We start from the raw sequence: 26,989 nt of genomic DNA, 5'->3' as shown, positions 1-26,989 counted from the left end.
GTTGGTTCTTAAAGTATGTTCTTCTTTTTAAAGCTTTAATAAGGAATCTGAATCAGTGACAAACTCCAGTCTCCTAGAAAAATTAGAAGACACACAGCAGTTGGTAACTATGTTCCCCCCATTCCTTATCTACCTTCCTAATTCAGGCCTCCATCATCTCCCCACCACTCAGCAGCACCCCAGCTACTCCTGCTGGAATTCTTTTCCCCTCAGTAAAATTTTCTAAATGATATCTTACAAAACTTAAAAAGGACACTAGTTATTTCTAATGTTTTAAACAAATTAGTCAGCAATCTAGCTCAAATTCTAGTACAACAAGGTGACTTATATGTGTTGGGCCACTTGAGGTGGGCATATAACTACTACTGGGGACCTCACTTTTCCTACGGTGGAAAGCTAGGAGAGTGCTTCACGTGAAGCCAAATTCTTCTCCGGGGCAGGACCTGGGCTACAACCTACAGTCCCTTCAACCTCACATCTGAGAACAGGATCCCGTGAGATCCACAAAGAGTTCAATGTCCTGGGACAGCACAATCTTTACCAGACTGGGACTTTCCTTATAAACACAGCTCCATTTAGAATGTTGTTACCCTCAAACACCTAATAGCCATGGAACCCAGATGGGCACTTAATTCTTGTTGCCTAGAGATGTAACAGTACACGTAAGTCAAAACCAAGTGGGGAAGGGCTATACCGAGTTTTCAGAGCCTGCGTTCTTTCCACTAGATTCTAGTGCTGGAACACATTCTTAATTCTCTAAAAATTTAATATTATGTTAACAATAACACTGAAAACAATTCCGAAGATATGAAAATTATCTTCCTGCATGCTTTTATGTGTACATGTTAAAAAGTCAACTTTCCAGAAAGAGAAATGCAGTGTAAAATCCAAAAGACACATACCCAAGAAAACAATCTGTATCATTCATCCACTGATTTATAAATTGTACAGTTACAGGTCCAGGGTTGTGAGGCAACTGAATTCGTTCTAAAGTGTGTAGCAACAAGTCGGGCTTGTAGTACAAGGCAGCGATCGCAACTTGAAGACACATGGTACGAAGCTCACTGGTCTTGACCCCTCGGGTTAATCTCTCCAAAACAAGTTGCACAAAGAGAGGAATGCACTAGAGGGAAAAAGAAAAAGAGAAACCAAGTCACTTTTACAGGAAGCCAAATGTTGCTAAAGTGTGATCAATACATAAAACACTCTTCATGACAATAAAGAGTTTTGCTTGTTTAAATCACTTTTTGAGTTATTAAACAAATTTATATTCTCCTAAAAACTCAGAGAGATTAAATGGCCAAAAAGAGGTTCTAGAGGAGTGCCAAAGCATCTCCTTCCCTTTTAAGTGAAGATGACATTTAGCTGAAGATTGTCCTACAAGAGTTCACACTCAAATGATGGCATAATCCAAACGCAGACTCAGTCATGTCCATATTTAAGTGAAAATGACTAGGGTGACATTTGTCTTTGATAAATCAAATTGGAAAGATTTAATTAAATCGATATAAATAATTAAATCGATTTGATTAAATCTATTAATAAAGATTCCATCGTTAAATTAATTTGGAAAACACAGAATACTAACACTCCTTTAGATACATTTCCAGATAAAGGCATTTAGAAGTCAGTCAATAATGAAATAAATTCTGTCTTATCCAATTTTTCCCAGACGTACTGGACCATTGAATAGTCTTTTTTATGTACACCTACTAACACCATTAGAATGTCATCATTCAAGTAATATCACTCTATTCCCATCTACTGGTACCTACACTTTCTGGATCTGTGAAAGAGACCATCTTCGTATTTTGCAAGGAAAACCTGTGCTGGTGGGCCTTTCCCTGCCCTCCTCATCTAACATCTTGTTTTTTTCCTGGGGTTTTCTATACAATGTCTGCAATGACTCCCACTATGAAACTTGTTCTATTTTCCACTCCGAACGCTACTAACCTAAAGCAGAACCAATACCTTTAAACCTTCTTGCTCATCTTTACATCTCAGTGTATGCAGAAGGCCTCTTTAAAGACACTGCTAGCAGATGTATCACTCTAAATCCCTCTCTTTGATTATGTCATTTCTCTGCTCAATAGGTTCTCTGTTCAATTGCTTACAGCAAGGTTTGGTCAACTTTTCATAGACATTTTCAACTTTGCAGGTCACATAGAGTCCCTGTTACATATTCTTCTTGAAAAAAAAAAAACAACTTCAAAAATGTGAAAACCATTCTTAGTTCCCAGGCCATACAAATACAGATTGCAGGCACAAAGCTACAATAATCAAAATAGTATGGTACTGGCACAAAAACAGACACATAGATCAATGAAACAGGATATACCCATGCCTAAAAAAACCCCGTGCACTTTATGGTCAACTAGTCTACAACGAAGGAGGTAAGAACACACAATTGAAAAAAGACATTCAATAAGTGGTGCTGGGAAAACTGGATAGCTACACATATGAGAACAAAATTAGAACATTCTCTAACACCATATACAAAAATAAATTCAAAATGGATTAAAGACCAAATGTAAGACCAGATACTCTAAAACTCCTAGAGGAAAACACAGGCGGAACACTTAGACAGAAATTGCAGCAATATTTTCTCAATCTATCTCCTAGATTAATGGGAATAAAAGCAACAATAAGCAAAAAAATAATTAAACTTAAAGGCTTTTGCACACCAAAGGAAACCACAAACAAAATGAAAAGACAACCTATGGAATGAGAAAATATTTGCAAATTATAAGACCAACAAGGGATTAACTTCCAAAATATATAAACAGCTCGTACAGCTCATTACCAAAAAAAAAAAAATCAAAAAATAGACAGAAGACTTCAATAAACATTTCTCCAGATATACAAATGACCAACAGGAGCATTAAAAGATGCTCAACATCACTATTAGAGAAATGCAAATCAAAACTACAATGAGATGTCACCTCACACCTGTCAGAATGGCCATCATTCAACAAATAATAAATGCTGGAGAGGGTACTGAGAAAAAGGAACCCTCCTACACCGTTGGTGGGAATGTAAATTGGTGCAGCCACTATGGAGGACAGTATGGAGGTTCCTTAAACAACTAAATCAGAGTTACCATATGATACAGCAGTCCCACTCCTGGGCATGTATCTGGAGAAAACAGTCTTTGAAAAGACCCACGCACTCCAGTGTTCACAGCAGCACTATTTACAACAGCTAGACATGGAAGCAACCTATATGTCCAACAACAGATGACTGGACAAAGAAGTGTTCAACCAATTCAGCAGAACTGTCTTTCAGAAATAAAAGTGAAATAAACACATTCTCAGAAAACAAAAACAGAGAATTCACTGCCAGCAGACCTACAAGAAATACTAAACAAAGTTCTTCAGGCTGAAAACAAGTGACCCAGAGGGTAATTCATAGAGATGCGCACACACACACACTCCAGTAAAAGTAACTAGGTAATTATAAAAAACAGTAAAAATGGTATTTCTTTAACTTTCTTAATTGTTTTGAAAAGCAATCACAGGGTGGGGAGGGTATAGCTCAAGTGGTAGAGCTCATGCTTAGCATGCATAACTTCCTGGGTTCAATCCCCAGTGCCTCCTCTAAAGATAAATAAATAAATAAACCTAATTACCTCCCTCCCCCCAAAAAAATAAGTAAATAATTTTAAGTAATCACATAAAATAACATGTTATAATTGTATTGTTGAGACTGCAAAATATAGAAATGTAATATATTCAACATTGACAATACAAAGGAGGTAGAAGCAAGATTCTACTGGAATGAGGAAATGACACCAGGTGGTAACTGCAGTCCATAGCAACAAATAAAGAGAACTGAGAAATGGCAAATAAGAAGGCTAATACAACAAACTCTATAAATATACACTTGATTGTCTTTCTTTCTTTTTTTTTTTGTCTTTCTTTTCTTAGCTTCTTTAAAATAAAATTACAAATAGCAATAATTATAAACAGTGTATTGTTGGGTTTGTAACAACATATAGATGTAACATATATAACAATAATAGTACAAAAAGTGGGGAAAAGGAATAGAGTAGGAGTAATGTATCTGTATGTCACTAAAATTAAGTCAATCTAAATCTGAGGAAAACTCTGATAAGGTAACATTTATATAGTAAGCGCTACAGCAACCACTAAGAAAAACGTTTAAAATAGTGGAAGAAAAAAGGCATTAAAGGAATTTCATTATAAAATATTTACTTAATCCTTAAAACAGAAACAGACTCATAGACATAGAATACAAACTTGTCGTTGCCAGCGGGGAGGGGGGTGGGAAGGGAGAGACTGGGAGTTTGAAATTTGTAGATACTGACAGTTATACATAGCATAGATAAACAAGTTTATACTGTATAGCACAGGGAAATATATACAAGATCTTGTGGTAGCTCATGGTGAAAAAAGAATGTGAAAATGAATATATGTATTTTCATGTGTGACTGAAAAATTGTGCTCTACAGTGGACACTGACACAACATTGTAAACTGACTATAACTAAATTTTTTAAAAAAGGAGAAGGGGAGGGGGGAGGGGGAAGGGGAGGGAGGAGGAGGAGGAGAAGAAGAAGAAAGATAGAAAATATTTACTTAATCCAAAAGAAAGCAGTAAAGAAAGAATGGCGGGGGAACCATGAAAGACACAAAGAAAATTAAAATAACAGATTGAATCTACGTTAACAGTAATAACAGTAAATGTGAATGGTTCAATTCAAAGATACAAACAGACTGAAAGTAAAAGGATGGAAAAAGATATTTCATGAAAGAGCAACCATAAGAAAGTTGAAATGGATACACTAATATTAGAACAAAACTACCTCAAAACAAACAAAAACTGTTACTAGAGATAAAGAGAGACATTTTTATCAATAAAAGAGTCAATTTACCAGGAAAATAAAACCGTTATTAACATATGTGCACCTAACACAAACCCAAAATACATGAAACAGAAACTGACAAAAATAAGAGAACTAAACAATTCAATAACAGAGACTTCAATACTTCACTTTCAATAATAGAACAATTAGGTAGAAGATCAGCAAAAAAAAAAATAAAAGATTTAATCAACATTATGGACCAACTAGATCTAACAAACCTCTACAGAACACCTGGCCCAGAATATATATTATTCTCAAGTGCACATGGAACAATCTCCAGGACACACTATACGTGGGGCCACAAAACAAGCCTCAATAAACTTAAAAGGAATGAAATCACACAAAGTATGTTCTCTATTCACAATGGAGTAAAGTTAGAAATCATTAACAGAGAATTTTAGGAAATTCACAAACACATGGAAATAAAACAAGGTTACTCCTAAGTAACCAATGGGTCCAGAATAAACCACAAGGGAAATAAGAATATATTTTGAGATGAATGTGAACACATATCAAAACTTACGAATATAGCTAAAGAAGTGCTTAGAGGGAAATTTATAGCTATTGGTATCTATATTAAAAAAGAAGAAAGGTCTCAAATCAAATAACCTATTCTTCCACCTTAAGACACTGGAAAAAGAAGAGCAAGCTAAGTTCAAAGCAATTTAAGGGAATAAATTTTGAAGACTAGAACAAAAATGAATGAAATAGCAAACAGAAATACAGAGAACAAAATCATAACTTGGTTCTTTAAAAAGATCAACAGAATTGACAAATCTTTATCCCAAAAGACAAAAGAGAAAAAGGGAGAGAGAGAAAGAAAAGATGCTAATTACTAATATCAGGAACAAAACAGTGTCATTATTATCAACCTACAGAAACAAAAAGAAATATAAGGAAATATTACGAACTGCATGCCAACAATTAGTTAACTTAGATGAAATGGACAAATTCCTAGAAAGATGCAAACTACTAAACTGACTTGAAAAGAAACAGAAAAACAAGTAGACTTATAACAAAGAGACTGAATTGGTAATTTAAAAATTACCTGCCAAGAAAAGCTCAGGCAAAGATGGCTTCACTGCTAAGTTCTAACATTTAAAAAACACCAATTTTCACAAACTCTTCCAAAAAACAGAAGAGGATGGAGCACTTCCCACCTCATTCCATGAGGTCACCATAACTGATTCCAAAGCCAGACAAAGATATCACAAGAAAAAAAAATTATAGATCGGTATCTCTTATAAATATAGACACAAAAATACTTTTAAAAAATACCACCTAACTGAATCTGGAAATACATAAAAAGGAGGGTCATATTCCATGACCAAGGAGGATTTACACCAGGAATGAAAGGTTGGTTTAACATCTGAAAAATCAATTAATGCAATACACCATATCCATAGAATAAAGGATCAAAGACAGTTGATCACCTCAATAGATGCAGAAAAAGCATGTAACAATGCACAACACCTTCAAGACCAAAACAGTTAAAAAACCAGGAATAGACAGGAATACACTCAACCTGACAAAAGACATCTATGAAAACTCCACAGCTAACATCAGACTTAATGGTGAAAAGAATGCTTTCCCCCTGCCAAGACGTCTTCTCTCATCACATCTACTCAACATTGCACTGAAGGCTCTAGCCAAGGCAATTAGGCAAGAAAAATAAAATAAAAAGCCCCCCGATTGGAAAGGTGAAACTCTACTTGCAGATGAGATGAACTTGTATACAGAAAATCCTAAGAAATCCTCTGAAATGCTATTAAAACTAGTAAACACGTTCAGCAAGGTTGCAGAAAACAAGATAAATATACCCCAAAAAAGTGTATTTCTAAACACAAGCAATAAACAACTTCAAAATAAAATAAAGGAAACAATGCCACTTACAATAGCATTAAGAAGAATAAAATACTTAGGAACATTTTAACAAAAAGAACTGCAGAACTTAGACTCTGAAAACTAAAAAACATTTTTGAAAAAAATTAAAGATGACCTAAATAAAAGGAAAGACATCTCATGTTCAGGGACTGAAAGACTAAATACTCTCAAAGTGACAATATTTCCTAAAGTGATTTACAGATTCAGCACAATGCCTATAAATCAATAATAAATAGACTAACAACCCAATTAAGAATGGGCAAAGGATCTCAATAAACAGATAAACATTTCTCAAAATATATATACACAAACGGCCACATGAAAAGATGCTCAACATCATTAGCCATCAGGAAAATGTAAACCAAAACCATGAGAGACCACTTCACACCTGTTAGGATGACTATAACAAAAAGACAAAACAAGTGTCGGTGAGGATATGGAGAAACTGGAACCCTCATTCACTGCCAGTAGGAATGTGAAATGATGCAGCTGCTTTGGAAAAGTTTGGCAGTTCCTCAAATGGTTAAACACAGAATTACCACTTCTAGATAGACATCAAGAGAAAAGAAAACATATTTGTACAAAAACTTGCATACAAATGTTCATTTGTTCATAATAGCCAAAATGTGGAAATAGTAGAAATGTCCAACATCTGATGAATGGTTAAAATAAACGTGATATACCCATGTGATGGATACCAATTTTTACCAATGGAAAAAATAAAGTACTGATACATGCTACAACATGGATGAACCTTTAAAACATTATGTTAAGTAGACAAGTCATTCGCCAAGAACTACATATGATTCCATTATATGAAATGTCTAAAATAGGTAAATCTATAAGGAAAGAAAGTAGAGCGATGGTTGCCTAGGGCTGGGGTTGTGTTAAGGGGAAACGAGGAATGACTCCTATGAGTACAGAGTTTTTTGGGGGTATTGCTGAAATGTCCTAAAACTGATTGTGATAACGGTTGCACAATTCTGTGACTATATTAAAAACCACTGAAGTATACACTTTAAATAGGTGAACTGCATGGTATATAAATTATATTCCAGTAAAGCTGTTATTTAAAATTACATAGAGCAAATATTGCAGAACAACAAAAAAAAGACAACTCCACGGTTATACTTGAACACTTCAACACTTTTTTCTCCGAAATTGAGTATCATACCACAATTGTATCAAAAATTGAGTTAATCTTGTTAAAAATATATAATACCTTCTATATCAGTAGAGAAAACACTTTCTTTTCTTTTTGCACAATACCTTCATTTCTGGTTTAAAAAGGTATCTGGGAATATTTCAATAGCATACACAAAAACAAAGGGAAAATGCAAGTCTTTGGGAATTCAACTGAGTAGAATTTGCACATTTATCTCCTTCATGATTTGCCTGATAGCTTGATATACATTTTTCTGTATATCTAGAATGCAAGATATAATTTCCAAATTGCATGGGCATTTTTGTCATTGAATTTGTACCAGTAAGCACAAACAAGAGACTCTCTTTATAATTTTCCATCATAATATAAATAAAGTGTCAATCCGGCATGTAAATTTTAAATGTAAACATCACGTGGGATGTTTTCCATACATAAATTACCTGATCAATTCCCCTTCCTTTGCACTGAAGAATGATTACTTCAAGAAGTTTGGCGGCATGGCATTCTGCATCTTCTCCTGCATCTCCACATAGTACCTACAGTAATTACAGTTTCACTCAGCAGTGAATAGCAATGCAAAGAATTTAATCAAGTCCATGTGACATAAATATCCCTTAAAAAATCAGCCATTACAATCATAGCTTTGCTTGCATTGTAAGTTCACCTTGCCAACCCAAAGAAGAAAGTTCAAAATAAAGTCCATCTATCTTCTTTACCTAATCTACATTCCTGCTCTAAAATACGAGGAATGAAAGAGACATAACTATAGATAAAAGAAAGAGAATACTATGAAGAATACTATATTCCTTAATATATCTGAAAACTTAGATGAATTGTTTTCTAAGCAAATACAATTTAAGAAAACTGAATTGAAAAGATATTCCAGATAAAGATGACAGACTGAACATTTTCATTCAATTTTGTTCCTCCCCAAAAGGCCATTAAAATGAAGGTAAAGATATTTCTGGAGGCATACATTCACAAAGACAGAGAAAAGGAGTGACAGCTATAAAACTGTAGAAACTGGAGGAGGGATGGATCAGTGAGCTGAAACGTAAGTAGGTAGTGAGAAAAGCCAAGAATCAACGCGATTTACATAAACTTAAAATTCTACCTCCAGGGCAATGTTTCTAGCTCTAGATTCTAAGCGTGACTAGGCTCTGGACCCAGAATGCCTTGGTTTGAATCCCAGCTCTGCCACTTATGAGCTGTGATTTTAGCAAAGCTACTTAACCCCTGTAACTTACTGTCTCCATCTGTAAAAGGAATGTAACAATAGACTCATCATGGGATTAAATGACACAGAAAGAAAAAGCCAGCCTCTCTTCCCAAAATTGAATTTACTTGGCTTCTTTGCTGGTTTGGTTGAAACAGAAACTAAGTATATTTCAGTAGTTTTAAAAATGGGCTCTGGAGCCAGACTACTTGGGTTCAAATCTGGCTCCAACACATAATAGCTATATGACTTGGGTCAGTTTACTTAACATTAGGCACAATGCAAAATACCTGTCTCCCCCAGGCGATACCTTCCTTATAATGTTAAAAAGACTGGAAAAGTTAATGTGTACAAAGTGCTTAGGAAATACCTGATATACAGTAAGAGTTTGGTAAGTGTTAGCTATTATTAAAATCAGGAGATAAAAAAGAAATTTCTTCTGTAGGGCACAGGGAACTATATTCAGTATCTTGTAATAACCTTTAATGAAAAATAATATGAAATCGAATATATGTACATCTGTGCATGACTGGGACATTGTGCTGTACACCAGAAACTGACACACTGTAACTGACTATACTTCAATTAAACAAAAACAGAAATAAGAAATATACTTGAGCTACTTGATAGGTAGAAGGACGTCACTGTGAATGTCACTTTTACTCTGCGTGCGGTACCACAGAGCAGCTGTGAGTTACTACAGGACTCTGCACAACGCTTCCTGCTTGCTGCTTTCTCCTCCCCTTTCCCTCACCAGCAGCTGTCCCTGTAACTTAGGAAAAAACTGAAGGCAGCCATGTGACCATGACTTAACACGCTGGGTTATTACTGAGCTAAATAAGTCTTCAAAAATCACGATTCTCCTCCTGTAGTTTATATGTGGGGAAACTTAGTGACTTCCCCCAATCTCCCAGGCTCTCTATAACTGAACTGAAATCTAATCATATAATCTGAGTATCAGGTTCAGCACTCTTAACAGATTCTGGTGCACGTCTCTGCTCATGAGGGAGACAGGTGTACACTAGCCACTGTACTCCCAGCTCCAAAGCGAAACTTAGATTTCTGGCTATTTGAGCTTTCTAGAATCTGCCAGCTCCATGCAACAGACTTATATTTATTATGAATAATACATAATTCACCTAAAAGAGGGGGAAAATATTAGTCATCAATGATTCTAAGATATAACCAAGAGGGCCAAATCTAACCTGTGAGAAAGATTACATAGCAGACAATCATGCTTGTGCATAAATATAACAGTAACCATTCTGTGGCTTACAAATTATTCTGTACTGAGCTAAACGATGCTGTTTTTCCAACTTTTCTGATTTTTGCTCTTGTTTATGTTCAAATTTCCTATATCTAGTGGCTTCCAACATACATATTCAATTAAAAGAAAAATCAATGAATTAACAATAAATGGCAATAAATTGACAAACTGTGGTGTTTCCATAGCACTTGTAATTAAGTAGCAGGTATGCACTGTTGAAAGAAGAAAATTATTTACCCTAAGCATTATAAAGGACACAGCTATAAAAGTGGCAAACATTCTTAAGTACAACAAACCATACGAAATTTTCAAATTATAATTTCAAACTCCACTTGAAAATACAAAATGACAAATATATGTTGATGAAGGCAATACAGAACTAAATGCATAAGAAACAAACTGAAAGAGTATCTGAAGTAAAACAAAACACTAGTAAGTAAACATTAGTGAGAACCACTATGACAAATGATTAGGACATGCTTACCTTTCTACACATTGTAAAAAGTATTTCTAAATGCTTTGGATTTGATAGTAAAGTATTTGTATCTATTGTCACATAATTATGCAGAAGAGGCATCATGTCTGGAAAACAATTTCAAAATTCCAATGAGACTTGAGTAACCGAGGTAGAAATAAACTATCCCCCTGAAACCACACTTCTGTAGCACCCCCACGTTATCACCTTCCCTTGCAACTACAAAATGCCAGAAACGACAGTGGTAAATCTGCCCTATTTATAGATGAGAAAAGCGTGAGACAGAAAGATTAAAATGCTCATCATTCATTATGCTGATTGCTCTGAGTGTTCTTTCCTCCCCAGAGCACTCATCGCCATCTGACACACTGTATTTGCTTGCTTGCCTGTGTGTTTCCCACCCCCCACCTCCCTCTTACTAGAATGGACATGTCAAAAGGACAAGGGCTGTGTATTCTGTTCACTGTTATTTTGCTAAACTTACGGCAGTGCCTGGAATATAGTCAGTATTCAGAAAATACTAACTGAATTAAGGTATGGGCGTACGTTCTGACTGCAAAGTAATATAAGATAATTTAAGGTACAAAAGGAAACAGTCTCCCTCCTTCTGCCTCTATTCCTAAGGGCTCGAAAACACTCCAATGCTAGCACCACCCTTTTCTCCACAGGGAAAGAACACTGTTTTCTGATCGGCACTGGAATTATACACATCTTTGTGTGAAGTGTCAAAGAAAGTAATATCTATGCAGACACAGAAGAGCAAAAATATTACATGATTGAAATCGTACCTGTAAAGTATTCAAAACAATCCTGTTGAAAAACCTCATATAATATACCTAGAAGCTGCCACATTTGAGGGGAAATAACACGGCAGGTTAGACTATATGCCAGTGAAAGAATTTCTTCATAGAATTCTAGGCAAAAGAAAATCTCTAGTTAGAATGGTAGGAAACAGCAAGGGCTAAACACAAAGACCACACAGAGGAAGATCTCGGCTGCACGCTCACGGGTATTCCTCTCATATCTAACGAAATTTTGAGCATCCGTTTCTTAGCATTCACATCTTCAGCTATACCTACTTGCCACCTTCCGTTTCTTACCAAGATCTGCCCCCTTCTCAACGAGGCAAAGGATTGTTTTTACTCAAGTTACTTATAATACTGAAAAATCATATTTTTGTTATAATATAGAAAATGTTTTATGCTTATAAAACTGTACTAGAAATGGGTATAAGAAGGAACAGATTATAGTATATCTCTTACGCACAGGAGTTTAAATTTACAAATACTCAGTATTTTTCAGAGAGCTTAGTTAACCTAGGCAAAAGTATCTACCTGTCTCACGTATTTTTACGGACTATATACTGGACAGCATTTTGTCAATATACAAAGCTTGTAAAATTTAGATAGCATTTTTAAATTTATCTCAAGACATGTAAACTCACTATAAAGCAGAAGAGTCCAAAGGGACTTGTATTTGTACATTTATTTATTATTATTACCCTCCAGTCAAAAGGAAATTATATCTAAATATACAATCAGAAAACACAAACCTCAACACAAAAATTTCAAATAATTCCTACCATGCCGCTGAGCAAAAAAGTCTAACTTCAAAGGTTTTTTTTCTTTTCCCTCTTATGAAAAGGAACTAATATTCACCCTGGAAGTTTGAATAAAATTTTTTTTCTGTAACAGTATTTATAACTTTTAATATATTCAAAAGCTAATAATACAGATATTTATTTGCTTTACGAAAAGAAAAATAAAATGGAAATCCCAGATAGTGGGAAATTGTTATATAAGGCAATCACTTGAAAAAACACCAGTCGTCTGGATATGAAATTTCTGAAAGTCCTCTTCATTATTACCTCACCTTGGAAGATGAGGAAAGGAAAGCAAACGCCTTTCCTAATGTGAGGAATCTTGACAGCTACAGCATCGTGTGCATGACCTGGCCACCCAGATGCTCAAGACCAAGACTCTGAATCTTGGAGGAGAAACTAGAAGGTACGAAGCCATTCCAGGTTTTTTATTTTGTTTTTCGGTTTTGGTCTTGGCTGTCTGTGTTGGGGTCTGGACTATAGAGGGCAGCAGCCCAGGACAGCGTGGAGAAAGGCATCACCAGCCTTGTGTCTAAGCAGAACACTTTTATGGTAGAATCCTGGCTGGCTCTGACCAACCTCAGCCTTCCCACTGATTTGCTGAGCTACCAGATATCCTTCTGCTAAGTTCCATTTAAGCTTAAACTGACCAGGAATTATTTCAGTTATTCTTAACCAAGAAGACTATTAGGGTAGGAAGGTTTTACTACCTTTGACTTCCTGCATAAGATAAAGCAGCTAAGTCAGTGAGAGCTAAGCCTGGCTTCTAATAATAAGTCAACTTCATGAGAAAATGAAGCAATGAAAAGAGGCAGAGGAGGGAGGGAAAAGGGGGACAATGGAAAGAGACCGGACCGTGGACATACACGTGGTCAGACTGCTGTGGTGGGGGTCCTGGATTAACAGGTGTTTAATCTGAGATCTTGTATGGCCAAATATTGGCTCAAAAAGGGCCCTTAAAATTACACGCATCACAGCTAAAAACATAAGAGAGATCTTCCATCACATTGGAGTACGGGAGGGGAGATTAGAGAAGACACGCAGTTGAAACCATGGCTTTCTCCTCCGCCCAGCGCATCCAAGAAATAGGCCTTTTTCCTTTTCTTAACATCCTCACGTTGTAATTGCTCCAGTTAAATGTCTGGTACAAGCAGGGTAAAGAAGGTTGGTATAGCCTATTTCCCTTTGCTTGACTTCACAGTTTTTCTCCTCAAGATTACTTTACTTTAAATGTAAATGGAGATTATAGATTTGTAATATATTTATTTTATACTTGGTAATTTATACCTCTTAATCCCCTTCGCCTGAAATAAATAAACTACAAGCAGCACTGGGGATATAGTCAATATTTTCTAATAACTTTGCATGGAGTATATTCTATAAAAATATCAAATTACTATGTTGTACACTTGACACTATAACAACAAAAAACTTCACATGTGAAGTCTTTAAAACTTTTTCTCTGGAGAATTTCCAATTATAATCTCTTCCATCAATCAGGACATAAGTGAATATATTCTTTTTGAGCATATCAGAATCTCTGGAGTTATGGTCCAGGAATCTTCATTCTAACTAGATACAAAGTTTGAGAACTCCTGCTTTACAGCAACAATTGCAAAAGTAAGGAGTGTATATTCTAGGCAGGGTGCCGGATACTCCACTGAGATGGGAGGAGAATGTGTTGGAACACTTTATATACACACATACACTTTTAATTTCATGCTTTTACATTTCTACTTTTATGTATGCAAATGAAGTATACTGACATATGTATATTGCCTATAAATAAGTATTCAAATGTTATTCATATATATTACAAGTACATGTCCAATTTTTTACTAATGGTGTGACTGATAAGAAGTTTGAAGACAACTGCTCTTAGGCATAATGTGCTTTTGTTCCATCTTTCTGTGTACACACTCTACAGGCTGCGTCTCCCTCATGCCCACATGACTGGGCTGACATTGTCAAAATGCTTGGATACTATGGAAAATTCCAGTCAGTTTATAACATCCAGCATTAGCAACTGATCCTACTCAGAAGTCAGGCACCATAATACACACAGCAGAACAACAGTTAATTCCCACTTCTGTTCTGATATTGACATATGCCTACATTTCACATTTTTCAGTCTCAGATTAAAGTAACCTCACCTGAACCTCATCCCAGTTTTCTTAGAAACTTTAAATCCTGTCCTTTAAAAATTCCAAGACCAAAACTCCTTAATTGGCTATATTAAGATCACCTCTAAATGAAAATATAGACATCTAATATTAGAAAGTGTATCTAAAAATTAAAGAGAGTGTAAGCTTCTGTTTCTCTTAATTGTCCATCTTGTTGAACTCGAAGAGCTAAAAAACTGTATTTTTCATCAAATTTTAAAATATTCTCAATTTACCTTTATTCTCCCTTTGAACTTACCAATTACGTGTTTCTGTAAAACAAGATCAATGATCCGCAGACAGATATTCTCCAACTGCTGAGTCACCTAGAGAAAAATTTTAAATATTTAGTTTAAAATTCATCATGATAATCCTAATTTAACCTACAAATTTAATATTATTCCAATAAAAATAGCAACAGGGCTCTTTTTGAGAGGAGACATTGAGAAGTTAATTCTAAACTTCATGTGAAAAATTAAACATGCAAGAATAACCAGGAAATTCTGAAAAACAGACTAATGATGGAAGTGGGAGTTAAATCTATAATAAAATTACACATTAAGTTAATTCCTTATCTGCTATTTATACCAAAATAAATTCCTAATACGTCAAAAATTTCAATGTGAAGACTTAAGCCAAAAATATAAAAACAAAAAAACAAAAAACCTGGCCTACAAGAAATAGTAAGAATTTGTATATAATCCTGAAAATGGAAAATAACTCAAAGCCTAGAAATCAGAAGTAAGTAATTAAGCCATTTGATTTCACAAAGTAAAAATTTCTACATAGGGCAGATGAAAGTCAAAGATAAATGAAAATTTGAGTGAAATATTTTCAAATGATATCACAAAGAGCAAATTCCCCTCACATGAAGTTAAACCAACAACAACAAAAGGCAAAAGTTATGAAAAACAAATATAAACAGACCTTAAGCTTATAACAAGATGTTCATTCTAACAGATGATTAGAGTACAAATTCTAAGCACGATTAACACTTTTCAACTATCAGACTGGCAGTGATCAAAAAGAATGGGGTTGGGAAGAGAGGCACTATTGTACATAACTTGGAGAAAGTAAACTGGCACATACCATGAAGGACAAGTTAGCAATATTTACTATTCTTCAACTTACTCATACATATGTCCTTTGACCGAGCAATTTCATTTCAAGGAATCTGCCCTCCAAACATATTATTACATGTGCAAGATGGCGTGTAAAAGGCCATTCACTGCAGCAATGTTTGTGATTAGTAACAACCAAATGTCCATTTAACAAGAGGCAATTAAATTATATCCATTAATGAGGGACTAGTTAAATAAATCTGACACATCATACATAGGGATATTATGTAACTATTAAAAATCTGTTAACTTTATAGAATAGATAAACAAGATTATACTATACAGCACAGGGAAATATATACAAGATCTTGTGGAAGCTCACAGCGAAAAAAGAATGCAACAATGAATATATGCATGTTCATGTATAACTGAAAAATTGTGCTCTCCACTGGAATTTGACACAACATTGTAAAATGACTATAACTCAATAAAAAATGTTAAAAAATAAGTAAACAAATAAAATAAAGAGAAAAAATAAACAAATAAAATAAAAATCTGTAACTTTATTGACTAATATGGAAGGATCACCAAGATATATTATTCGAAAAATGGCAGATAAAAACTGTATGATATCTTTCTCCTAAAGGAAAAAATACACACACTCATTTTTTGTTAGGATATAATATAAAAATCTCTGGAAGGAAAAAAAAACCTGGTAAAAGAGCCATCTCTTGAAAAGGGATTTAGAAGACGGAGGAGCTGAATGAGAAGGTGAACTTTCACTGAATCCTTTTTACACCTTTTGAATTTTTCAACATATGCTTATACTAAGTATTTCTTAAATAAGTAAAAATTAAAATCCATGATGGGTTACACTTCTCATCCAAGTATCCTATTTCAACTTTGAAGCATATTCTTTCAGCATGCAGCTTACACTATTGTTTTAAAAGTTCAAATGATCAAAAATTTCCCAGTTTGAAAATCTGTCAATATGTTTAAAATCATTAAGCAAAACTGAATATGCTAGGCATCTGTTAGATTTCTAATTTCACTCTTCATACATTATGCATCTGTACATGGATTCATACATGTGTAAATTTTCCTTTAAAGGAAACGGTGTTTTTAAAATTTGCTTTTAGTAAGTCAAAGTTCAAACTCATAAGACTGGCAGTCAGGAGGTCAAGATTCCAGTCTTCTAGTTTTTTGCCTCTAGTTACCTGGGACCTTAGTAAAGCCATTTAGCTGAAGGCTTTCAGTTTTTTTCATCTGTAGATAAGGAAGCTAGATTTGATTAGTGCATCTCAATTTTAACTTATGCCTCTCTTGGTAATCACAATATCACCTTTAACTTTATTTGAAATTCAAAATTAATATCAAGAGTAAAAGAATTAATACAAAAAGATAAAATGCTGTTTCATTTCCAAACTAACCCTGCTGCCCATCCTCCACACACCCATACTTGGAAAAACTCGACTCAGCGATTTCTAAGTGTCTTCATATTTAAAATACAAGTTCTACATACAAGATAACAAAATAACCCTTCAATGTACATGTAATTTAACTTGGAAATCTCATCGTTACTGAGAGGCCCATACAGTTTTGATAAGGACACAAAAATACAATAATGAATATGGAAATAAACATTCACATTAAGACTTTAAGGTGATGGGAAACCTGCCCAGGAGAATATCAAACCATTTTTAAGAAGCCGGTACGCATCCATTGGTATGTGATAAACACAGACAAGTCGACAGCCACTGGGTTTAACAATGCTATTTAAAGAACCAGCACCTGCCTTTTAAGACCCACTGTGTAAAACGGGAGCTGCCAAACGAGTCAACTGTGCTCACAGGAGCAATGAACTCAAACCCAGTTTAAGCAGAGGCTACGTAAGGCCGGAGGAGGAGAGCAGCGGGCTTTAGGGAGGGGTAAATTGATACATTATCAGGGTAATCCGACTGCAACCCCAAGTCTACAACTTACTGGCTCTGTGAACATGAGTCAGACTCTTGTTACTACCTGAACCTTGTTTTCCACAAAGGGACACTACCATTGCCTGCTCTGTCCACCTCATGGTGACAGAGCAAGATTCTATCGGCTGATGAATACGAGAATACATGATAAATGTCCGCACAAACTCTTATCCCAATATTGTTCTGGGATTCAGTTTAGGAAAAATGACGCTTGAAGCTCTTCTTCCTTTCCATTCTCAGATATTCGTTACATCAGAATATCATTCCATTACTTAAAAATTTGCCACTGTGACTGAATGGCCGCCTCTCTCTACCAAGAAGACTGGACTATGGATTTCAAATAGCAGGGCTCATGTCTTATTCCAGTTGATATTCCCCAAAATCCTAGCCTGGCACACAGCAGACGTGATGAACCGAACTCAGCTTAGCACAAAGAGATACACTATTTACTTTACAACCACATGCAATATTTCCCCCCAATCATTCTAACACTGTCCTTTAAAATCTGAGGGTAATGTTTAAAATCTAGCAACATAAATGGCAATTTAAAGGTCAAGACTTTAAAATTCATGCCCAATGACCATACGAATTTCAGTTAACGTTACTATAATGACATAATAAAACACAAAGAAATCTCACCTCTTTATGATCTTCTACGACGGTCAGGATGGTGTCAATGGTGTGCAGAATTCCCATAGCCATCACTGTTTTGTCTTCGACTTCCTCATACTCGTCACTTTGAAGAACTTTGCCAAATATCTCAGCCTATGAAAACAGCAAGCACATTTCACAATTGGTACTGCCATACCCGCCCTCCGCTGTGGTAAGCCAGCAAAAGGGCAGGTCACACATCTAGAGGCCAGTATTGTACAAACTGTAACATATGTCCTTTGCCAAGTCAATCAGTGCTAGAACCTCTCATGTTCTGGATACAGCCATTTATTCCCTATCTAGGCACAAAAGCAAAATATATGTTAGCTATGTCAAGCAGACAGCAAATATTTAAATTCTGGTCATCATTAAATTAATAATAAATCCAAAGTCTAGGAAAACTAAAAAATAACACTAAAACAAAAAATTTAAGAGAAGGTTTAGGAGACAGCATCAAGGAATCGCTTAGAAAATGAAACAAAAGAGCGGACATGGAAGACTGGGGACAAAAGGTGAGGAAATCAGAGACTCAGTCCCGGCCCAGTATTCCACATCAGAACTATAGAACTGAATGGATGGTAGGAGAAATTCATCAAAGAAGTGGTACAAGAAGTTGCCCCAAACTGAAGGAAATGAGTTTCTAGAATCGAAGTCCAGAAAGTGAAAATTTAGGAGGCTCACTTCAAGACACATCATTAGGAAATCTCAGAATATTACAGATGAAAAAGGTGATCCTAAATGTTAGTAGATTTAAGCCTAATTAACTATAGAAATCATTAACTGTCAGAATTATTAGAGCAAATATTTTTATAGTAGCATTTCAGTTACTTATAACTGAAGTCCAAATTTTGGAGTTTAATTTATTTATGTTAATCATGGCTGTTATACCAAACTGACATGCAGCTTTGCCCAGTCTCACCAAGTGCTGAGTCATGTCAACAGCAATGGAGGCGACCTCTTGACTGTATTCACATATCATCTTCTGGATGACATTAGTGACATCGTCATTCTCTGTCTCTCTAACAATGTGCAACAGCTCCTGCATAATAGGCCTCACGTGTGGTTTCATATATTCCTTGGCTAATGCAATAAAAAACAAACTCAGTAAAAAGTTAGCATTCACAAGTGGCGAAGGAAATTCACTTGGTCACAAGATAAAGTAACACAGCGTAGCAGGTTCCAGGGATGGTTAGTCCCGCACAGGAAAGAACTGTCCTGCCCGAAGTCCCAGCAGCCCCACTGAGAAATTTTCATCATACATATGCTCCGTCATCAGCATGACTAGTCAACATGAATGTGACATCAGACCACAAGTATTAAAAGCCACGTACATTATGACCAACACTGATGGTGCTCATTCCCTGCCCCACCCCATCTCTAACCACCTTCCTCCCAACATATGCTTATATAATAATCAGTCCTTCCATTGAAACGTTGCTGAACAGAAGTAAAGGGCAAAGGTTTAGTTGAACTTAGAAAAGAGAATTCTTCTAAACAAGGTATCTGTGTTATCACTCACTAGAAATACTCCTTAGTACTTTTGGAACTAGCAGAATCATAGAATCCTTGAGATGAAAGGAAATCTTGAAGCCATCTAGTCCAAACCCCTTAAATTTAAATACACGGAAATCTAAGCCTTGACAGATCACGTGCCTTGCCCAGGTTTACATGGCAAGTTAGTGGCACAATCAAAACTAGACCCCCAGGTCTCTGGATTGCAAGTCTGCCCTAGAGTCCAACAGTTATCAACTTGTTTCCTAATCTAAAATTTCTCTGGAAACCACAGTCCATAGAAACTCCCCAAAATGACAAGAATAAACTCCTATAAAACTCTGAGGGGGGCAAAACCTCAAAACTCCAAACCCTGAGCCTTAAGACTTAGGGATTCATCTTTGTTAGGGAAGTGCACAGAACTATTTAAGAAGGCCATGTCCAAAAAGCAAAGAAAATACACCTTCTAAACGGTGTATTTTTATTTTGAATTTAAACTTTTTGGCTTTACCTTGTGCCTGGTTAGAAATTAATGACTGAAGAGCAAGGGCAGCTTCAACCTTGACGGGCATCTCCTTATCTTCAATCAGGCTCTTCTTCGCCAGGTCAACCGCATTTCTTAGGTTGAGCTCATTATGAAATTTCAAAGAACTGAATGCATGAAGTACCCAGCAGGACTATGTTATAAGAAAAAGGGAACTATTAGGACTGTGGCATGATATAATGCTGTCACACACAGAAGAACTTCTTGCTACATAAAATATTGTAATTCTACCAAGCACCATTTGTTTATTTCTTTGTTTCTGGAGAATAGCATGTTAGCCTTAGTTGCTAACTTCCAGATTTCCCAGTCTTCTTAGAAGAAAGACAGTTTTATTACTTTTAAATTGCCTATATGCATTAACATCATTCAGAGGAAAAAAGAAAACAGAGCCAAATTTAAGTGTCTCTGAAAAAAAGAAACCCTGTTAATGCTTTTAATAATTATTATGATTATATCTAATTTATTATTTATATGCAAAAGCGATACCAACTAATGTGGACATTCATTTACTGTTCTTCAGAGCAAATGAATGAAACATTAGTTTTTCTTATGCTAACTGGTTTAATAAACTTTATTTTTTCACTCACATAAGATACGAAAAATTATAAACCTTATATAGATTATCAAACATATATATTAAACCACAGAATCATATTATCACTCTTTTAATTCTCTGTGTGCATAAAACACAATCAACACTAATTAAATTGAATTACTAAAGACGTGATAGAGAATTACAATTCAGAGTCTGTGAAAGGTGGCAGCCTCCTTATAAAAACATTTGCATGCTCTCAACATCTCTAATCTACATTCGTCCAAATATTTCTCTAGTGACTATTATCTTTTGTTTATAAATGTTTTAGAGTATACAAAGCATTGTTAACATATGTTGCTTTTAGCAAGATATTTTATTGTGTTGATGTAGTTATAAAAATAAGTACTAGGCTCTTGAATTAAAGTTCTATTTCTATTTCTCTATAAAATACATTGTTTCTAGAAATAACATACACTTAGAACACAAATAAAGTACACAAATTATCATTTTCTCCATTTTACTAAGGCATATCTAACTCTTCTCTTGGAAATCATAATCAACTTTTTAGCCAAACTAGAATTTCCCTGCTGTTTTGGACACTGAAAATTAATCGGCTTATGAATTAACACCGTACCATTTCTGTAACATCATCCCTCTCACTGCGTGTATTACATCTGCAGCCAGTAAGGCGAGAGTGAGAAAGAGCTGGAATTAAGGTCCATAAATCCCTTTATTTACTAGTTTGTTCTTTATTCAGCTTGCTTGATTATAAGAGACATGCTAATGGACTTCATTTTGCCTCAATAGGTGGTCAAAGGCCAATATATCCAAAAACATTTAGTTCAATAATTAGCTTACAAATGAAAATTTCCAGATACGTGACGGAAATATAGGAAGCTTACTCTAGCTCGAAGGTATCCCAGGTTAGACAGTAACAATGGAAACACATGGTTCTGCAGCAACAGCTCCATTTGGTCCTTGAATAAACTCTTCTGTTAGGAAATAGAAGTTAAGTTTCACTTATCAATGCCTTTTTCATGTGTAAAATCACTTCCTAATAAAGTTCGCTTATTGTAAGTTACACTTTGTATACTTCTACTTACAACTTTGTAGCATTATTTGACCTACATATTTTATATTCTAAAACAACACAGAAACAGTACTGTGTACATAATTTGATACTGACTGGTCCTTCTAGAAACAACACTAAAATAATTTCGTATCTTTTTTTTTACACATCAACAGTTTCATACTGAACAACTGATGAATAAAAAAGTTATTTTTTAAATTAAACAAACAGATAACGGAAAGAAAACTATTTACAGTCAACCCAATCATGCAGAAAGTCACCAGTTTTAAACGATCCATTAACTTTCATATTCTCTCATTTGCCTGTGCTTCACAGTGTTAAGTAAAATTAAATCTGAGTAGCTTAACCTTCAATAAAATATCAGCGAGGGAACCAATCACATGCAGGGCTCCATCTTTCTTCCTAGGGTCAAAGTTCGGGTCTGTCAGGATTTGGTAACAGAATGCCATCATTTTTGGCAACACCTAGAGAACCAGAAGAATCCATTTTAATCTCCATGAGCTTTCACTGCCTTGCTGCTGTATTAAATATGATGCACAAATGTTCAAAAATGAAGCCATTTTATTGTTTTTATCGAGCAATTATAATTAAGAAAACCAAATATCCCTTTTCCCTTAGGAGGATAGAAAAAATATTTGTAAAGTAATAGATTATAACCACTATGATAATTTTTCAAATACCAGGGGCATTCACTAAGGGTGTCAAATCAACCCAGGCCACCTTTCATTTTCTATTTAAAAAGAATAATTTGACACAACATTGTAAAATGACTATAACTCAATAGGAAAATGTAAAAAAAAAATAAAAATAAATTAAAAAGAATAACCACACACCTCTTTTCTTTTCTTTGCAGCCGTGTATAAGAGAGTCTGGGCTGCTGTGGTGGGAGAAGCATAATCTTCGAAAATATCTAAGATTTCAAGGGTTTAAACCATGTTAGTAAAAATACAATTACTTACTATAGCTTTTAAACCTGATTGATCACTATTCCAAAACCAAGAAGTAAAACAATCCACAGGTAACACTGGTTCACAGCATAAAAAAGCTGAGGTTATGCCATCTGTGCTCTCATGCACAACAATATTTAGCAAACTCTATAGGTTGTCCCTTTAAACAATCATATTAAAGAAAACAATGCATATGAGGCATATCTGTTTCACCGTGGACAGGAAAAGTACTTTATCAAAAAAAAAGTCCACAGAAATTTATTTAGTATTTACTATGTGCCAGGCACTGTTCTAGGCTCTGGGAACACAAATATGAAATAAAAAAGGTTCTCATGGAACTTACAATAGTAAGAGAAAGAAACAGATTATACACATACACACAAATGGTATTATAGCTGAAAACACTGCATCTCAGAGAGGTTAAGTAACTTGCCCACTGTCACACAGCGAGTAAGTGACCAAGCTAGCATTCATATCTAGGCTGTCTTAATATCAAAGCCTGAGCTCCTTCAGTTTTTACCAAATCTAAAAACATCATTATTAATATCAGTCAATACATTTAGAAGGAGCATTTTGTTCTTATAAATAACTGCATATGACAAAAATATAAAACGAAAAGTAATACCATAATGGTTCTCCCCAATAATTGTCTAAAAGTAAAATCCTCGTATCAAATAACAGTCACTGCATTCTAGTCCACAGAAGGAAATGATTAAGGAAAAAAGGTACTTCAGTGAGCCTTGAATTATCCAGTCTCCTTTAAACAATAAAATGTAAATTCTATCAATCAACACCTACACTATTAACTACTTTATTTTCTAAAAAATGAGATATTTTCTTACTTGATATGAAGATGAGTGAAATAATGGTAACTTTCTGGAAGCTGCACAAATACACTGCACATTATAAAAACTTACAGGTACCACAGGAAAGCTAAACACTGAAAGAATGCCTTAAAGATAGAAGAGTGGCTAGTCATTCCGCTCTATCAAAGCAAACCAGGAAAACAAAAGCATTAGGAAGGGGAGTTAGTAAGTCAGGCATATGTTTAGTGACTTTCAAAAAGAAACGGTAGAACGGAGGGATACAGCAGTGGTAAACACTGTTTCTCATTCACTAGCTTTTTCTGTGCTTTGTCACCAAGGGAAGAGGCACTTCCTCCCTTACTGAATCAAATAATACCAAACACCAAGCATTGTGAAAACAACATAACCCAATAATCTAGCATCTCTACCAGTAGGCTTAACTCAAGGAACTAGAGACACGTGGCCTGACAAAGGGAAGGCACTTCGGCGTGCCCTGGACAGAGCTAGTCTTGTCAACTATTGATTTCAGTATTCACGGAAGGCAGGCTAGAGCCACAAACTTGCAGAGGAACGCAGGGACGTGGAAGAGATGGAGAATGCAAAATAAAGCAAGCAAGATGAAGTCTCTGCCCTTACGTAGCTTCCTTGCTGTGGAAGAAACAGAGGTACACAAATAACATCTTGCTGCGCTAAGTTCCACGAAGTGATGAAATTCAAACTGGGGATAAAAGGGAATGAACTTGAACGACCCACACAATTCAACAGCTTCCAGGAAGATCCACAGCTAACAGACCCCCACAGAACTGGGCCACACAAGTGGGGTCACCGTAGGTAATTTCAGTCCCCTGTGGAATACTCAGCCCCTAGGATAAGGAGGCAAACTGAACTGAGGTGCCCCTAAAATATGCAGAAATCCAAAGGATCTCCCAGACAGAGAACAATTCAATCCACAAATGGGCACCCAAAAGGCTCCGAAAGGAATGGTCCCTACAGACAAGCATCACCACGGAAAGTTACAGACTCGCCATGACTGCTTCCGCACCCACGAGAGGGATGCACAGAGCAGCGATTCACCTCCCACAACAAAGGCCTCAAGTCTGCTGGTCCAACAGGACATCGAACTCTCAGGAGCTTCAGAGTTTACCACGCAAAGCAGAACTTCAGGAATTTAATAAATGAAATCTGCTCAAAAATAGAAATTCAGTTCTATTACTTTACGTATCCGGGAACTGACGAGGAATAAAATCATCTCGATTACCAAATTTCATCCGTATATACTCGTACGGGTCCTCCTGCCACAGCTCTTCGTCCTCATCTTTGTAGCACATCACAGAAAATATCACATCTTCAGAGATATTCTAAGGAGAGAAAAAAAGCAAAACAACAAGTGGGTGTCGAGCATCTGCATTTGGGCAACAGCAATAAGAAAGCCTTCATGAAGTTAGTTTTCCGAACTGTCACATTCATCCTCCTGTTAGGCCTGTGCTGGCCAGAGTGAAAGCGGGAAAGTGAGAGCCTGGACGGCGGGGGGTGGGGGCATGGGTGTAGCGTTAAACATAAAATTATTTTAAAATAACAATTGATTGAAGGTATATGGAAAGAGCTGGATGGAGACACTATTCTTTGAAGCAACAGCAGGAATAATAGAGTTTTACTATCAACATGGAAAACACTTAAACATACCGTGATTCTTTAAGGAAGAGAAATGAACATCAAACCAAGGTTGTCTTTACTAATATATTACTTATTGTGAACATTTTTACATTTCCATTTTGATCCAAGATGTTGATGCTTCAACAATATTAAAATTTTATTCTCCTTTTTCCATTTTCAAAAACTTAACTTCCTACCATACAAATGCAGGTTTCATGGGGGGGGGGATCACATTTAATCACCTCTACGTACATTACCGCTAACGCTCTACTAAGCCCTTCTGTGTTCTGATCGTTATGTATGTAAAAGCAAAATCATCTCCTATCACTTCTTCCAAAGTAAGCAATTCTAAAGGAAAAAAATTCAGCCCTAATAATCAGGAGCTTTCTTATTCCTGCATCACAGCGATGTAAAAATAAGGCTGAAGGCATCGAGCAGGGGAAAAAAATGCTATCACAACTCATCCTTACTTTACAGGAACACAGTAAATAAGATGAAATCTGTATCTTTATTAATTACAAAGAAGCAGTCACTATTCAATCAAGGGGATTTGACAGATATTATTATGATATCACAGAGAACAATGCAAAAAATACAGTATTTGTGAGACCTATAGTAAGAGAACACTAAACAAATTCTATCCTGGACACAAAAGACAAAGCCAGAAGAATTTGTTTTACCTTTTAATAGTCTTAGAGACAGAGAATTTAAGAATTCATAGTCTGAAAGGAAAAAAATTCAGTTCCTAACATCTTTGACTTACCCAAAATTTTAGGTATTTAAATAAGAATTAATTTATTAATGGTCCATAATTTTTCATTCTCATTTATTCTTTAATTAAACAACCATGCTGAATTCTACCTTTAAGTAAACAATTGATATAAAAATGGAAACCTTTAGCTTCTGCGGCAGAACTTAACGATCCAAAATGAGAAATAACAGCCTTGTTTGCTCATAACTGCAAAAGAAAGCAGTCACATATCAGGCTTCAGTTCCTGGAAACAACACTAGCTCGGTAGAGTCCTGGAGACTGTTCCCAAATGCTATCACACAAAATGCCTCATCTGATTCTAGCCACCTTTGGGTAAGAAGGGTAGAAAAATGTTATCTGACTTAACAGAGGAGAAGCTGAGGGTAAATGAAATTTCAAGCAAAATCAGCTAAATCCAAGTCTTCCAACTCATAAAACTTGAAGGCCTCCCTCTTCTCAAATACTTACACTTCCGAGCCCTGATCACATATAAGACCGTGCTCCTTTGAAATTATTAATGGAAACAAAAACACATCCAAAATAAAACAAGGGATTAATGACATTTACTTTGTCTAGAAAAGTTAATTTAATGAGAGAAGAATTTTGGAGAGCTGTTCCCTGACACTAACCTGTATGTGAGGCTTCATCTGCTTCCAGGTCACAGAGTGAACAATCCCTTGGTTGAGATAGTTAAATGCTTGCTGAAGCACACGGGGAGCTACATACTCTTTCTGCCTAAATTGGTCTAAAATCTTTAGCAGTACCTACAGGAAAACAGGGAGAGAAAACACAGGAGAACATAAATAATTTTAAGGTTAAGGGGAGGGGCATTTT

The 26,989-nt window shown here is 35.6% G+C and overlaps 1 protein-coding gene across 2 annotated transcripts in view; it reads right to left on the bottom strand.

The window, feature by feature from the left end:
* IPO8 (importin 8) overlaps positions 1–26,989 on the bottom strand; it is a 59,759-nt gene that overhangs the window by 11,413 nt on the left and 21,357 nt on the right. For both annotated transcript variants that reach the window (XM_072954544.1, XM_072954545.1), the window contains exons 9-21: positions 26,785–26,919; positions 25,010–25,109; positions 22,832–22,908; positions 22,346–22,462; positions 21,811–21,900; positions 20,341–20,506; positions 19,258–19,418; positions 18,327–18,452; positions 14,913–14,979; positions 11,680–11,805; positions 10,901–10,998; positions 8,374–8,469; positions 903–1,123 (exon numbers count right to left, since the gene is read on the bottom strand). In XM_072954544.1, the coding sequence (XP_072810645.1) occupies positions 903–1,123; positions 8,374–8,469; positions 10,901–10,998; positions 11,680–11,805; positions 14,913–14,979; positions 18,327–18,452; positions 19,258–19,418; positions 20,341–20,506; positions 21,811–21,900; positions 22,346–22,462; positions 22,832–22,908; positions 25,010–25,109; positions 26,785–26,919 (1,580 nt within the window). The remainder of the gene's footprint in view (positions 1–902; positions 1,124–8,373; positions 8,470–10,900; positions 10,999–11,679; positions 11,806–14,912; positions 14,980–18,326; positions 18,453–19,257; positions 19,419–20,340; positions 20,507–21,810; positions 21,901–22,345; positions 22,463–22,831; positions 22,909–25,009; positions 25,110–26,784; positions 26,920–26,989) is intronic.

Source organism: Vicugna pacos, chromosome 34 (genome assembly GCF_048564905.1).
Source record: "Vicugna pacos chromosome 34, VicPac4, whole genome shotgun sequence".
NCBI classification, from domain to species: domain Eukaryota; kingdom Metazoa; phylum Chordata; class Mammalia; order Artiodactyla; family Camelidae; genus Vicugna; species Vicugna pacos.
This window is presented reverse-complemented; position numbering and strand designations above follow the sequence as displayed.